The following is a 13,385-nucleotide window of genomic DNA, read 5'->3' on the forward strand; positions in this document are numbered from 1 at the left end:
GAGAAATAGCATCCAAACTTACAGGAAACGGTTGATGAGATTTTCTCGAGTATCACGAGATGCTCGTCTAAGTAACGAGTACCATCGAGCACCCTAATACTCGATCGAGTACTAAGCTCGGACGAGCACGCTCGCTCATCACTACTCCCCATACATCAGTAACCCCTTCTCTCCCACATGTCATCTATTGTACAGTATAGTCATCTGTGTAGACCATCACCTCAGCACAGTGCCAGCCTTCTCTGCCCACTTCCACTATGTCCCGGTGTAGCAGAGAGGAGTATGTGTTGTCAGGGCCATATTAACAGCTGCTGCTGCCCTAGGCACTAAACCTGAAGACGCTGCATCTTGGGGAGCGTGGGGGAGAGTGGTTTTAGAATCGAATTTTTCATGGTTTTAACCACTGTCAACAGCAGTGCCATAGAGAATGCATGGAGAGTGGCTGAGCACGCCCACTACAGCCCCATCAGACCCCAGCCATCAGCTTAGTATATACATGTGACCAATGAGGTCAGTGATTGGCTGCAGGGGGTCACATGCTCCATGTACACTCAGGGACATCACTACAGAGAGTTGAGGGGCCACATATGGGCCCTATACTCTCCCAGCATGCCTGTGCAGCCACCAGTGATAGTATTTAGCCTCTACCTATACTGCAGCTGCCGGGAGGGAATGTGGAACATGATGTAGTAATGGGAACTGCTCCTCTACTAGGGGGCAGCAGTGAGTAATGTATGGAGCATGCGCAGCTCCATCACAATAACAATGAGTGAGTGCGGGCACTAGGACCCGGCGGTCAGCAGCGACGAGCTCCTACCCGGAAGTTGGTAGACGGGTGACGCGCATGCGCAGACTTTGGCGGGATATTTGTACGTGGAGGTGAGGCGGCTCCGGTGTCCGTGGACCGTGTGAGGTGAGAGGCCCCGGCTGTGACGTGAGCTCAGGCCGGTATAGGGGGCATGGAGCTGGCGGGATGAGTGCTGACATGTGTGCGGGTGGGAGGAGGGGGTGGTCGCGGGGACTCTGGGTCGGTTGTAACCGGCGGAGCAGCAGCTTCTTCCCTCCTCACTGCCCCCGTGTACTATACCGGAGGATGTGTGCGGTATAGTCACTGAGGAGAGGAGGCGCCCTCACTATAACACTGCTGTGCTGGGAGCAACACTACGGGGTTGTGTAATCACTGTCCTACAGCGCCCCCTGTGCGGAGAGGAGGAGAACTGCAGCCCCTCACTACTATATATACTGCAGCGCCACCTGTGCGGAGAGGAGGAGAACTGCAGCCCCTCACTATGCTGCCACTATATATGTCCTACAGCGCCCCCTGTGCGGCGAGGAGGAGAACTGCAGCCCCTCACTATGCTGCCACTATATATACTACAGCGCCCCCTGTGCGGCGAGGAGGAGAACTGCAGCCCCTCACTATGCTGCCACTATATATACTACAGCGCCCCCTGTGCGGAGAGGAGGAGAACTGCAGCCCCTCACTATGCTGCCACTATATATACTACAGCGCCCCCTGTGCGGCGAGGAGGAGAACTGCAGCCCCTCACTATGCTGCCACTATATATACTACAGCGCCCCCTGTGCGGCGAGGAGGAGAACTGCAGCCCCTCACTATGCTGCCACTATATATACTACAGCGTCCCCTGTGCGGAGAGGAGGAGTACTGCAGCCCCTCACTACTATATATACTACAGCGCCCCCTGTGCGGAGAGGAGGAGAACTGCAGCCCCTCACTATGCTGCCACTATATATACTACAGCGCCCCCTGTGCGGAGAGGAGGAGAACTGCAGCCCCTCACTACTATATATACTACAGCGCCCCCTGTGCGGCGAGGAGGAGAACTGCAGCCCCTCACTATGCTGCCACTATATATACTACAGCGTCCCCTGTGCGGAGAGGAGGAGTACTGCAGCCCCTCACTACTATATATACTGCAGCGCCACCTGTGCGGAGAGGAGGAGAACTGCAGCCCCTCACTACTATATATACTGCAGCGCCCCCTGTGCGGAGAGGAGGAGAACTGCAGCCCCTCACTACTATATATACTACAGCGCCCCCTGTGCGGAGAGGAGGAGAACTGCAGCCCCTCACTACTATATATACTACAGCGCCCCCTGTGCGGAGAGGAGGAGAACTGCAGCCCCTCACTATGCTGCCACTATATATGTCCTACAGCGCCCCCTGTGCGGAGAGGAGGAGAACTGCAGCCCCTCACTATGCTGCCACTATATATACTACAGCGCCCCCTGTGCGGAGAGGAGGAGAACTGCAGCCCCTCACTATGCTGCCACTATATATGTCCTACAGCGCCCCCTGTGCGGAGAGGAGGAGAACTGCAGCCCTCACTATGCTGCCATTATATATACTACAGCGCCCCCTGTGCGGAGAGGAGAACTGCAGCCCCTCACTATGCTGCCACTATATGTACTGCAGCCCTCCCCCCTCACTATGCTGCCACTATATGTACTACAGCCCTCCCCCCTCACTATGCTGCCACTATATGTACTGCAGCCCCCCCTCACTATGCTGCCACTATATGTACTACAGCCCTCCCCCCTCACTATGCTGCCACTATATGTACTACAGCCCCTCACTATGCTGCCACTATATGTACTGCAGCCCTCCTCACTATGCTGCCACTATATGTACTACTGCCCCCCTCACTATGCTGCCACTATATGTACTACAGCCCTCCCCCCTCACTATGCTGCCACTATATGTACTGCAGCCCCCCCTCACTATGCTGCCACTATATGTACTGCAGCCCTCCCCCCTCACTATGCTGCCACTATATGTACTACAGCCCTCCCCCCTCACTATGCTGCCACTATATGTACTGCAGCCCCCCCTCACTATGCTGCCACTATATGTACTACAGCCCTCCCCCCTCACTATGCTGCCACTATATGTACTACAGCCCTCCCCCTCACTATGCTGCCACTATATGTACTGCAGCCCTCCTCACTATGCTGCCACTATATGTACTACAGCCCCCCTCACTATGCTGCCACTATATGTACTACAGCCCTCCCCCCTCACTATGCTGCCACTATATGTACTGCAGCCCCCCCTCACTATGCTGCCACTATATGTACTGCAGCCCTCCCCCCTCACTATGCTGCCACTATATGTACTACAGCCCTCCCCCCTCACTATGCTGCCACTACATGTACTGCAGCCCCCCTCACTATGCTGCCACTATATGTACTGCAGCCCCCCTCACTATGCTGCCACTATATGTACTGCAGCCCCCCCTCACTATGCTGCCACTATATGTACTGCAGCCCCCCCCCCTCACTATGCTGCCACTATGTACTGCAGCCCTCCCCCCTCACTATGCTGCCACTATATGTACTACAGCCCTCCCCCCTCACTATGCTGCCACTATATGTACTACAGCCCTCCCCCCTCACTATGCTGCCACTACATGTACTGCAGCCCCCCTCACTATGCTGCCACTATATGTACTGCAGCCCCCCTCACTATGCTGCCACTATATGTACTGCAGCCCCCCCTCACTATGCTGCCACTATATGTACTGCAGCCCCCCCCTCACTATGCTGCCACTATGTACTGCAGCCCTCCCCTCACTATGCTGCCACTATATGTACTGCAGCCCTCCCCCCTCACTATGCTGCCACTATATGTACTGCAGCCCCTCACTATGCTGCCACTATATGTACTGCAGCCCTCCCCTCACTATGCTGCCACTATATGTACTGCAGCCCTCCCCCCTCACTATGCTGCCACTATATGTACTGCAGCCCTCCCCCCTCACTATGCTGCCACTATATGTACTGCAGCCCCCCCCTCACTATGCTGCCACTATATGTACTGCAGCCCCTCACTATGCTGCCACTATATGTACTGCAGCCCTCCCCCCTCACTATGCTGCCACTATATGTACTGCAGCCCTCCCCCCTCACTATGCTGCCACTATATGTACTGCAGCCCCCCCCCTCACTATGCTGCCACTATATGTACTGCAGCCCTCCCCTCACTATGCTGCCACTATATGTACTGCAGCCCCCTCCTCACTATGCTGCCACTATATGTACTGCAGCCCTCCCCCCTCACTATGCTGCCACTATATGTACTGCAGCCCCTCACTATGCTGCCACTATATGTACTGCAGCCCTCCCCTCACTATGCTGCCACTATATGTACTGCAGCCCTCCCCCCTCACTATGCTGCCACTATATGTACTGCAGCCCTCCCCCCTGACTATGCTGCCACTATATGTACTGCAGCCCCTCACTATGCTGCCACTATATGTACTGCAGCCCTCCCCCTCACTATGCTGCCACTATATGTACTGCAGCCTCCCCTCACTATGCTGCCACTATATGTACTGCAGCCCCCCTCACTATGCTGCCACTATATGTACTGCAGCCCTCCCCCCTCACTATGCTGCCACTATATGTACTGCAGCCCCCCCCCTCACTATGCTGCCACTATGTACTGCAGCCCCCCTCACTATCCTGCCACTATATGTACTGCAGCCCCTCACTATGCTGCCACTATATGTACTACAGCCCTCCCCCCTCACTATGCTGCCACTATATGTACTGCAGCCCCCCTCACTATGCTGCCACTATATGTACTGCAGCCCCCCCTCACTATGCTGCCACTATGTACTGCAGCCCTCCCCCCTCACTATGCTGCCACTATATGTACTGCAGCCCTCCCCCCTCACTATGCTGCCACTATATGTACTGCAGCCCCCCTCACTATGCTGCCACTATATGTACTGCAGCCCCCCTCACTATGCTGCCACTATATGTACTGCAGCCCCCCTCACTATGCTGCCACTATATGTACTGCAGCCCCCCTCACTATGCTGCCACTATATGTACTGCAGCCCTCCCCCCTCACTATGCTGCCACTATGTACTGCAGCCCCCCCTCACTATGCTGCCACTATATGTACTGCTGCCCCCCTCACTATGCTGCCACTATATGTACTGCAGCCCTCCCCCTCACTATGCTGCCACTATATGTACTGCAGCCCTCCCCCCTCACTATGCTGCCACTATATGTACTGCAGCCCCCCTCACTATGCTGCCACTATATGTACTGCAGCCCCCCTCTCTATGCTGCCACTATATGTACTGCAGCCCCCTCCTCACTATGCTGCCACTATATGTACTGCAGCCCTCCCCTCACTATGCTGCCACTATATGTACTGCAGCCCTCCCCCCTCACTATGCTGCCACTATATGTACTGCAGCCCCTCCTCACTATGCTGCCACTATATGTACTGCAGCCCCCCTCACTATGCTGCAACTATATGTACTGCAGCCCTCCCCCCCTCACTATGCTGCCACTATATGTACTGCAGCCCCCCTCACTATGCTGCCACTATATGTACTGCAGCCCTCCCCCCTCACTATGCTGCCACTATATGTACTGCAGCCCCCCTCACTATGCTGCCACTATATGTACTGCAGCCCTCCCCCCTCACTATGCTGCCACTATATGTACTGCAGCCCCCCCTCACTATGCTGCCACTACATGTACTGCAGCCCCCCCTCACTATGCTGCCACTATATGTACTGCAGCCCTCCCCCCTCACTATGCTGCCACTATATGTACTGCAGCCCCCCTCCTCACTATGCTGCCACTATATGTACTGCAGCCCCTCCTCACTATGCTGCCACTATATGTACTGCAGCCCCCCCTCACTATGCTGCCACTATATGTACTGCAGCCCTCCCCCCTCACTATGCTGCCACTATATGTACTGCAGCCCTCCCCCCTCACTATGCTGCCACTATATGTACTGCAGCCCTCCCCCCTCACTATGCTGCCACTATATGTACTGCAGCCCCCCCTCACTATGCTGCCACTATATGTACTGCAGCCCCCTCCTCACTATGCTGCCACTATATGTACTGCAGCCTCCCCTCACTATGCTGCCACTATATGTACTGCAGCCCCCCCCCACTATGCTGCCACTATATGTACTGCAGCCCCCCCCCACTATGCTGCCACTATATGTACTGCAGCCCCCCCCCACTATGCTGCCACTATATGTACTGCAGCCCCCCCCCACTATGCTGCCACTATATGTACTGCAGCCCCCCCTCACTATGCTGCCACTATATGTACTGCAGCCCTCCCCCCTCACTATGCTGCCACTATATGTACTACAGCCCTCCCCCCTCACTATGCTGCCACTATATGTACTGCAGCCCTCCCCCCTCACTATGCTGGCACTATATGTACTACAGCCCTTCCTTACTATGCTGCCACTATATGTACTCCAGCCCTCCCCCCTCACTATGCTGCCACTATATGTACTGCAGCCTCCCCTCACTATGCTGCCACTATATGTACTGCAGCCCCCCTCACTATGCTGCCACTATATGTACTGCAGCCCCTCACTATGCTGCCACTATATGTACTGCAGCCCTCCCCTCACTATGCTGCCACTATATGTACTGCAGCTCCCCCTCACTATGCTGCCACTATATGTACTGCAGCCCCTCACCATGCTGCCACTATATGTACTGCAGCCCCCCCTCACTATGCTGCCACTATATGTACTGCAGCCCCCTCCTCACTATGCTGCCACTATATGTACTGCAGCCCTCCCTCACCATGCTGCCACTATATGTACTGCAGCCCCTCACTATGCTGCCACTATATGTACTGCAGCCCTCCCCTCACTATGCTGCCACTATATGTACTGCAGCCCTCCCCCTCCTCACTATGCTGCCACTATATGTACTACAGCCCTCCCCCCTCACTATGCTGCCACTATATGTACTGCAGCCCTCCCCTCACTATGCTGCCACTATATGTACTACAGCCCTCCCCTCACTATGCTGCCACTATATGTACTACAGCCCTCCCCCCTCACTATGCTGCCACTATATGTACTACTGCCCCCCTCACTATGCTGCCACTATATGTACTACAGCCCCCCTCACTATGCTGCCACTATATGTACTACAGCCCTCCCCCCTCACTATGCTGCCACTATATGTACTGCAGCCCTCCCCCCTCACTATGCTGCCACTATATGTACTGCAGCCCCCCTCACTATGCTGCCACTATATGTACTGCAGCCCCCCCTCACTATGCTGCCACTATATGTACTGCAGCCCCCCCTCACTATGCTGCCACTATATGTACTGCAGCCCCCCCTCACTATGCTGCCACTATATGTACTCCAGCCCTCCCCCCTCACTATGCTGCCACTACATGTACTGCAGCCCCCTCACTGTGAGTAGAGCATGGGGACTGCAGCGCCACCTCACGATGCTGCTGTTTTCTTTTCCTGTAGTCATCCAAGATGAAATCCTGTACTGGCGCAGTGTGTATGGTGGCGGGTCAGGGGACATAGCTGGTGTATCTTATGAGCCCCCCGGCCGGGTGCTCTGTAGTGTACATGGGGAGTAGAGCCGGCACCTGTAACTGCAGGACTGTGACTCCTAGACCATAATACAAAAGTATAATATATAAAAGAGTTTGATGTTAGTATTGGTGTGTTAGCGCTATATACACTGACGTATTATTCTTCTGTGTAGGGTTTGTGTTGGAGCACCATGGCCATGCAGGCACAGTACGAAGCGGCTGCAGAAGAAGAGTCTTTTGGACCTCAGGCCATATCTCGTCTGGAGGTAACGTGTGCTTATATTCTTGTAGTAACCAGGGCTGTTCCCACCCTCCCTGTATGCCAGCATTAACCGTCCGTGTACTTTATCAAAGCAGGAGTCTTGTGAGACTAAAAAATCACAGCAAGGCAGAGTAACAATATAAATATAACAATATAAAGTATCCCGGCTCTCCCTGCCGGCCTCCTCCGCCTGATGGATCGCCCACTCAGCCAATCATGGACTGGGCCGGGACACCACTGGCTGAGCGGGCAATACATCAGCCGGGTACGTGACCTTTCAGCTAGAGGAGCTGGGTACATGACATACCTGCACACCCGCCAAAAAGGACAATGGTGACCACCAAAAAAACCTGCCCCCTCCTCTGCCTTCCTGTTTTTTTTTTTGTTTTTTTTTAAGATTGACAGGACTTCTCACCATGTGACTATTAAGCGGTCAGGGGTTTGAAAAAGTGGCATCTTTACAGCAGCCCACTAATATAACAAGGTAACAACGGTATCGGGTCTCACCTTAACCTATAATTTACCTATTCTTTCCCGTTTCAGCAATGTGGAATCAACGCCAATGATGTGAAGAAGCTGGAGGAGGCCGGGTTCCACACGGTGGAGGCGGTGGCCTATGCTCCGAAGAAGGAGCTCATCAATATCAAGGGCATAAGTGAGGCCAAAGCCGATAAGATCCTGGTAAGTTAGAAGCCGCCGGTGTCCTGATCAGCGAGACCAGAGTCCGCAGTGCGGGGATGTCTGCAGGCTCCAGTGTGATGGGTGGTGTTTGACTTTGGTCACGCTGGGGTCCTAGGTTTTCTGTCTAGTCATCTGTTTGCCCTGCTGCCCGGGCGTGTGTGGCTGATGACAATGCTAATGGCTGCTTGATTGATACAGCAATGGGCACAGCACTGCAGGCGAGCAAGGGTCTTCGCCTTTTGAGGGCCTCTCCGGATATACATACTGTGGACACGTGACTTGTACCCGTTGTGTTCCCTGGTGTAGGGGTAACGCTGGCTGTCCCCCCTTGGTGCCGCTAGAACAGTGTTCCCTGAAATCTACCGCTTGTAATAGACTCTTTCTTTCACCACCTAGGCAGAGGCGGCAAAGCTCGTCCCTATGGGATTTACCACAGCCACAGAGTTCCACCAGAGACGCTCCGAGATCATACAGATTTCTACAGGGTCAAAGGAGCTGGATAAGTTATTACAAGGTGCGTTTAGGGTCTGCAGCTGCTTTATGGATGTTATACACTTCATTCCTGACTCACATTTGTTATCTGGTAATGCTTTTCTATAGGGGGCGTTGAAACCGGGTCGATTACGGAGATGTTTGGAGAGTTTCGCACAGGGAAGACGCAGTTATGTCACACTCTAGCCGTCACCTGTCAGGTACGCATCAGAACTCGCAACCCTAACATCCTTGCTTATATGTAATGGACTTGGTGAGAATGTCTGCGAGTCTTTTGCTTCATGAGTGAGCGGTTTTGCACATCCCTACTTACAAATGTCCATGTCCTGCAATGGTCTCATGTCAGTCATATGTGAGTGGTAGCCCCCCTTATGTTCCGAAGTCCCGTGTCAGGGCTAGTGTACTCTGCAGTGCACGGCCGTTGTATGTTATCCTAGTACAGAGCAATATTGCCTCCTTTTAAGCTGACCATATAAACATTTGGATTAAAGTTGGACAAACCCGACAATTTTGGCTGGATCACCCAACAATCTATCGTGTATGGGACCTCCCAACTCTTTCCAATGGCAGATTGAAAGCTGCGCCTGCGTCATCAGTGGCGGCTCCCGGCTATCAATGATAGCCGGGGACCCGCCACGACTCTCAGCACCGGAGCTGTTCTCCGGTGCTGAGAGTTAACCCTATAGATACTGCTGTCAGCACAACTGCAGCATCTGTAGGGCTCTGCGAAGTGATCAGAGCCCCGATGATAGCCATTGAAACGGGAAACCTCAGGCTTCTGGTTTGCTGGCTACGGAGGCCGACAGGGTGAGAAAGGGAGGGAAGGCTGGGTGCCTTGAGCTCTGCCCCCTCCCCTCTCTCCCCTGCCACAAAATTGTAACAGCGGCAGGGGACAAAGGAGAGGGGGCAGACACAGGGACATCAGATCATGGGATCATTATGATCCCATTAGCTGATGTCCAAACCTCATCCTGGACATCGAGGCATCAATGACCCCAGGTCATGAAAAGGTTAACATGCCCAATGCTTTTGTTCTAGGGGAGAGAATTGTTTTCTACCCATTCTCAGCTGAGTGTACAGGGCACTAGAGAATAGAACTGTTGGACATCAGTAGGTCCTGCAGCAATGAATGTAATCCTCCTCGATTACCTATCGTGTTAAACCTAGATCGATTGTCCCCCTCGGTCTCACTCTTGTTTCGCACTTTCCAGCTTCCCATTGACAGGGGTGGTGGTGAAGGGAAGGCCATGTACATAGACACAGAGGGAACCTTCAGACCGGAGAGGCTTCTTGCTGTTGCAGAGAGGTAGGTCTGGCCCTTTGTTTTCAGCTTGTACTTGAGACCCATCTTGGTTCAGTTCTTATGATGTTGTGTCTCGTATCTCACACTTTTAGATATGGATTATCAGGCAGCGATGTCCTGGACAATGTGGCCTACGCTCGTGCCTTCAACACTGACCACCAGACCCAACTTCTGTACCAGGCCGCAGCCATGATGGCAGAATCAAGGTAACAGGACGCATCTGTATGTAGATTGACAACGTGGCCCTTCTGAGGATGGGCATCCTGCAGGCTCGTCCTGTTCTAGGAATCCTTCCTGCTGCCGTCTGAGCTGGATCTGTTTAAGGCCTCCTATACACGTCTGTGGTTGGTTTTAAGGTCAGAAAATACTAATCTGACTGTAACAACTGAACAGGAGGGAAAAAGCCATACTCACCTGCTGCGGCAGTGCTCCCCTGTGTCTTCTCTTCCGGCTGTGTGAGAACAAGTGACGTCCTACGTGTTCCAAAACACCGAGGAGGGTGGAGAGAGAGTGGCCTCTTGTGGCCAGAGGCAAAATGCTGCCTCTGGCCCGGGGAGTCACTGATAGGGCCAGGAGCCAATGGTTTCTCGCCCCATTAAGCATAACACCGCATTTAACTGTATGGGCTCCGGATTAGCACATACAATAAAGCGCTGGCTCAGTCTGGCTTATAGGTCAGCCGGAGCTGTCCAGGGTTTCAGATCCTCCCATAGGTGTCTATGGGGCCACCACGGGGGTTTTCAGACAGTTATAAGACTTGTCGTAAAAATTTGTGGGCCTGTTTTCTGCCGTTCCCAGTGGAACCCTATGGGTCAGGAAAGCTATGCAGATATTCTGATAAGAAATTCTGATAGATTTTCCTGACTTGTGCAGAAGCCCGGTTAGTGGAAGGATGGCAGCCATGTTTTTAGGAGTTATTTTACCAGACATCCTGGTTTCATATCATATAAATACCTGGGCTATATGTGCTCTGTGGTGAACGGGAAGCTCTGGCTCACAGGTTTTCTCTTCATACACCTGAAACCACATCTGCTTTTGTAGCTCCAGCCAAATAGTTTACTGACGGCTGTTTCTTACTGTTCCTTTGTGCAGGTACGCCCTTCTCATAGTGGACAGCGCCACAGCTCTATACAGAACAGACTACTCGGGCAGAGGGGAGTTATCTGCACGTCAGATGCATTTGGCACGCTTCCTGAGGATGTTGCTGCGGCTGGCTGATGAGGTAAGCGGAGTGCAGACATCCTAGCCTCTTCCCGCCCAGTGTCGTATCATGTCCTAATGTCCTGGGAACCCCCATACCAGTAATAAGGTGGTGGCATTGGGCTTTGTCCCTGCACCGTCATCAGTGGTAAGCCTCCTGTAATGGCCGGGATTAGAGGGGGGGATCACTGTGGGTTCTCTAGGATGGAGGTCATTACACATGGAGTTTTTACTCTGAAATAACAAAATGTGAAAGTAACAAAATGTAGTGTGAATGGCGCCCTAGTGATGGATGTACAGGCTCATTTATGTAACTGTCCACATGTTATATTACACTGACATCTTATATCGCTCTATGAACGTCTCAACGTAAAAATATTTTCCCCTCAGTTCGGTGTGGCTGTGGTGATCACCAACCAGGTTGTAGCTCAGGTGGACGGAGCAGCCATGTTTGCTGCTGATCCTAAGAAACCCATTGGAGGAAACATCATGGCCCATGCATCCACAACAAGGTAAGGAGTTCTGGGGAAGAAAACTGGGATTGTGCATCACACTAAGGCCTGGTAGGCGACTACGTGGTAAATGATGGTGAGCAACTGTAGAGAACGGATGTTGTCCAAAACACACAAAGTGAAGAAGCTGAGAGGGTTAAAGAAGTCTGGTGAGAATTTTTATGAAAGTATTGTATTGCCCCCCCCCCCCTTTTTTCCTGCACTTACTACTGCATCAAGGCTTTACTTCCTGGATAACATGGTGATGTCACGACCCGACTCCCAGAGCTGTGCGGGCTGCTTGAGAGGGTGATGGCAGAGGGATGCTCAGTGTCCCTCCAGTGCCCTGTGTCCCTCAGTGTCCTCCTGCCATCACCCTCTCCAGCAGCCACAGCCCGCACAGCTCTGGGAGTCGGGTCGTGACGTCGCCATGTTATCCAGGAAGTGATATCACCATGTTATCCAGGAAGTGAAGCCTTGATGCAGTAGTAAGTGCAGCGAATAAAGCACTTTATAAGTATTTCCCGTAATAAGTGCATATTGGTGATTTGTGTAACTTTTGGGTGACAATACAATACTTTAATAAACATTTTCGCCAGACTTCTCCTTTAAGTATACGATATGCCATGTGGCGTTGGGTCTGCCCTTAGTGATCATATATGGTACTAACCAGGTACTGAGATCAAACCTCAAATGTCAAGATTTACCACTATTTATTCTTCTCTCCAGATTGTACTTACGAAAGGGTAGAGGAGAAACCCGGATCTGCAAGATCTACGACTCTCCTTGCTTACCGGAGGCTGAGGCCATGTTTGCTATTAATGCTGATGGAGTTGGTGATGCTAAAGACTGAACATATATCAGAGCGACTACCAATGAAGCGGGTTGATGAGTGTGAAGGAGATGGTTCAGCTCTAGGATATGCCAACACTGCATGATCAGCGGCTGTCTGACCTCTGAGACTCATGCTGATCCTGACAATGAAGCAGCCTCAGCAGTGCCTTGTGTTTCCCTCCTCCTCATGCTGGTGTCCCCAGCTACTTAAACTACACCTGTCTCCATATACTATGGACTATAGCAGCAATGATACCCCCCCCCCCCCATTCTTTCTCCCACTTCAGAATTAGTGGGGACCCTGAGGTTGGACCCCTGGCATATTCTAGTGACATGCCACCCCCTACCAAGCTTACAGACTGTACAGCATCAACCAGTGTAAATCCATAAGATCCTTGGTCACATCATGGAGCTGAAATCCACTGTAAACGCAGGACAAAGCCACAAAGCCCACCCTGGCCGCCTTCTGACTCCTGACAACCCTAAGGTGCAATTGTTTAAGTTTTCTTGTTTGCAAAAGCCTCAAATTCTCATGACTCTTCACAGACCAAGCAAAGTGGTCACCTCTGTTCTATACCATTTCCTGTCTGTATACACTGAGGACACTAGATTGTCGCCTCCTCCCGGACCTGTAATATAGACGTGTTTTATTTGTAGCCTTGTATAGATGTGGCGTTTGTCTCTGTATACATGTATATATTGAAATATAATTTGAGAATAAACTACACAATAACTTGACACACCTGCCAGAGGTATG

At 52.4% G+C, this 13,385-nt stretch overlaps 1 protein-coding gene across 4 annotated transcripts; it reads left to right on the forward strand.

Annotated features, from left to right (window-relative positions):
• Positions 1-809: 809 nt before the first annotated feature.
• Positions 810-13,068, forward strand: RAD51 (RAD51 recombinase). Of its 4 annotated transcripts, none has more exons than XM_069949381.1 (10): positions 810-913; positions 7,539-7,631; positions 8,171-8,308; positions 8,705-8,822; positions 8,909-9,000; positions 10,012-10,106; positions 10,196-10,309; positions 11,196-11,325; positions 11,694-11,815; positions 12,524-13,068. In XM_069949381.1, exons 2-10 carry the CDS (start codon positions 7,557-7,559, stop codon positions 12,645-12,647), a joined length of 1,008 nt encoding a protein of 335 aa, XP_069805482.1. In that variant the 5' UTR covers positions 810-913; positions 7,539-7,556; the 3' UTR covers positions 12,648-13,068. The 4 variants fall into 4 exon arrangements, with proteins under 4 accessions (XP_069805482.1, XP_069805481.1, XP_069805483.1 ...); XM_069949380.1 differs by lacking the exon at positions 810-913 and adding an exon at positions 1,020-1,102; XM_069949382.1 differs by lacking the exon at positions 810-913 and adding an exon at positions 1,088-1,168.
• Positions 13,069-13,385: the final 317 nt, after the last annotated feature.

This window comes from Dendropsophus ebraccatus, chromosome 13, assembly GCF_027789765.1.
Source record: "Dendropsophus ebraccatus isolate aDenEbr1 chromosome 13, aDenEbr1.pat, whole genome shotgun sequence".
In the NCBI taxonomy this organism is placed as follows: Eukaryota; Metazoa; Chordata; class Amphibia; order Anura; family Hylidae; genus Dendropsophus; species Dendropsophus ebraccatus.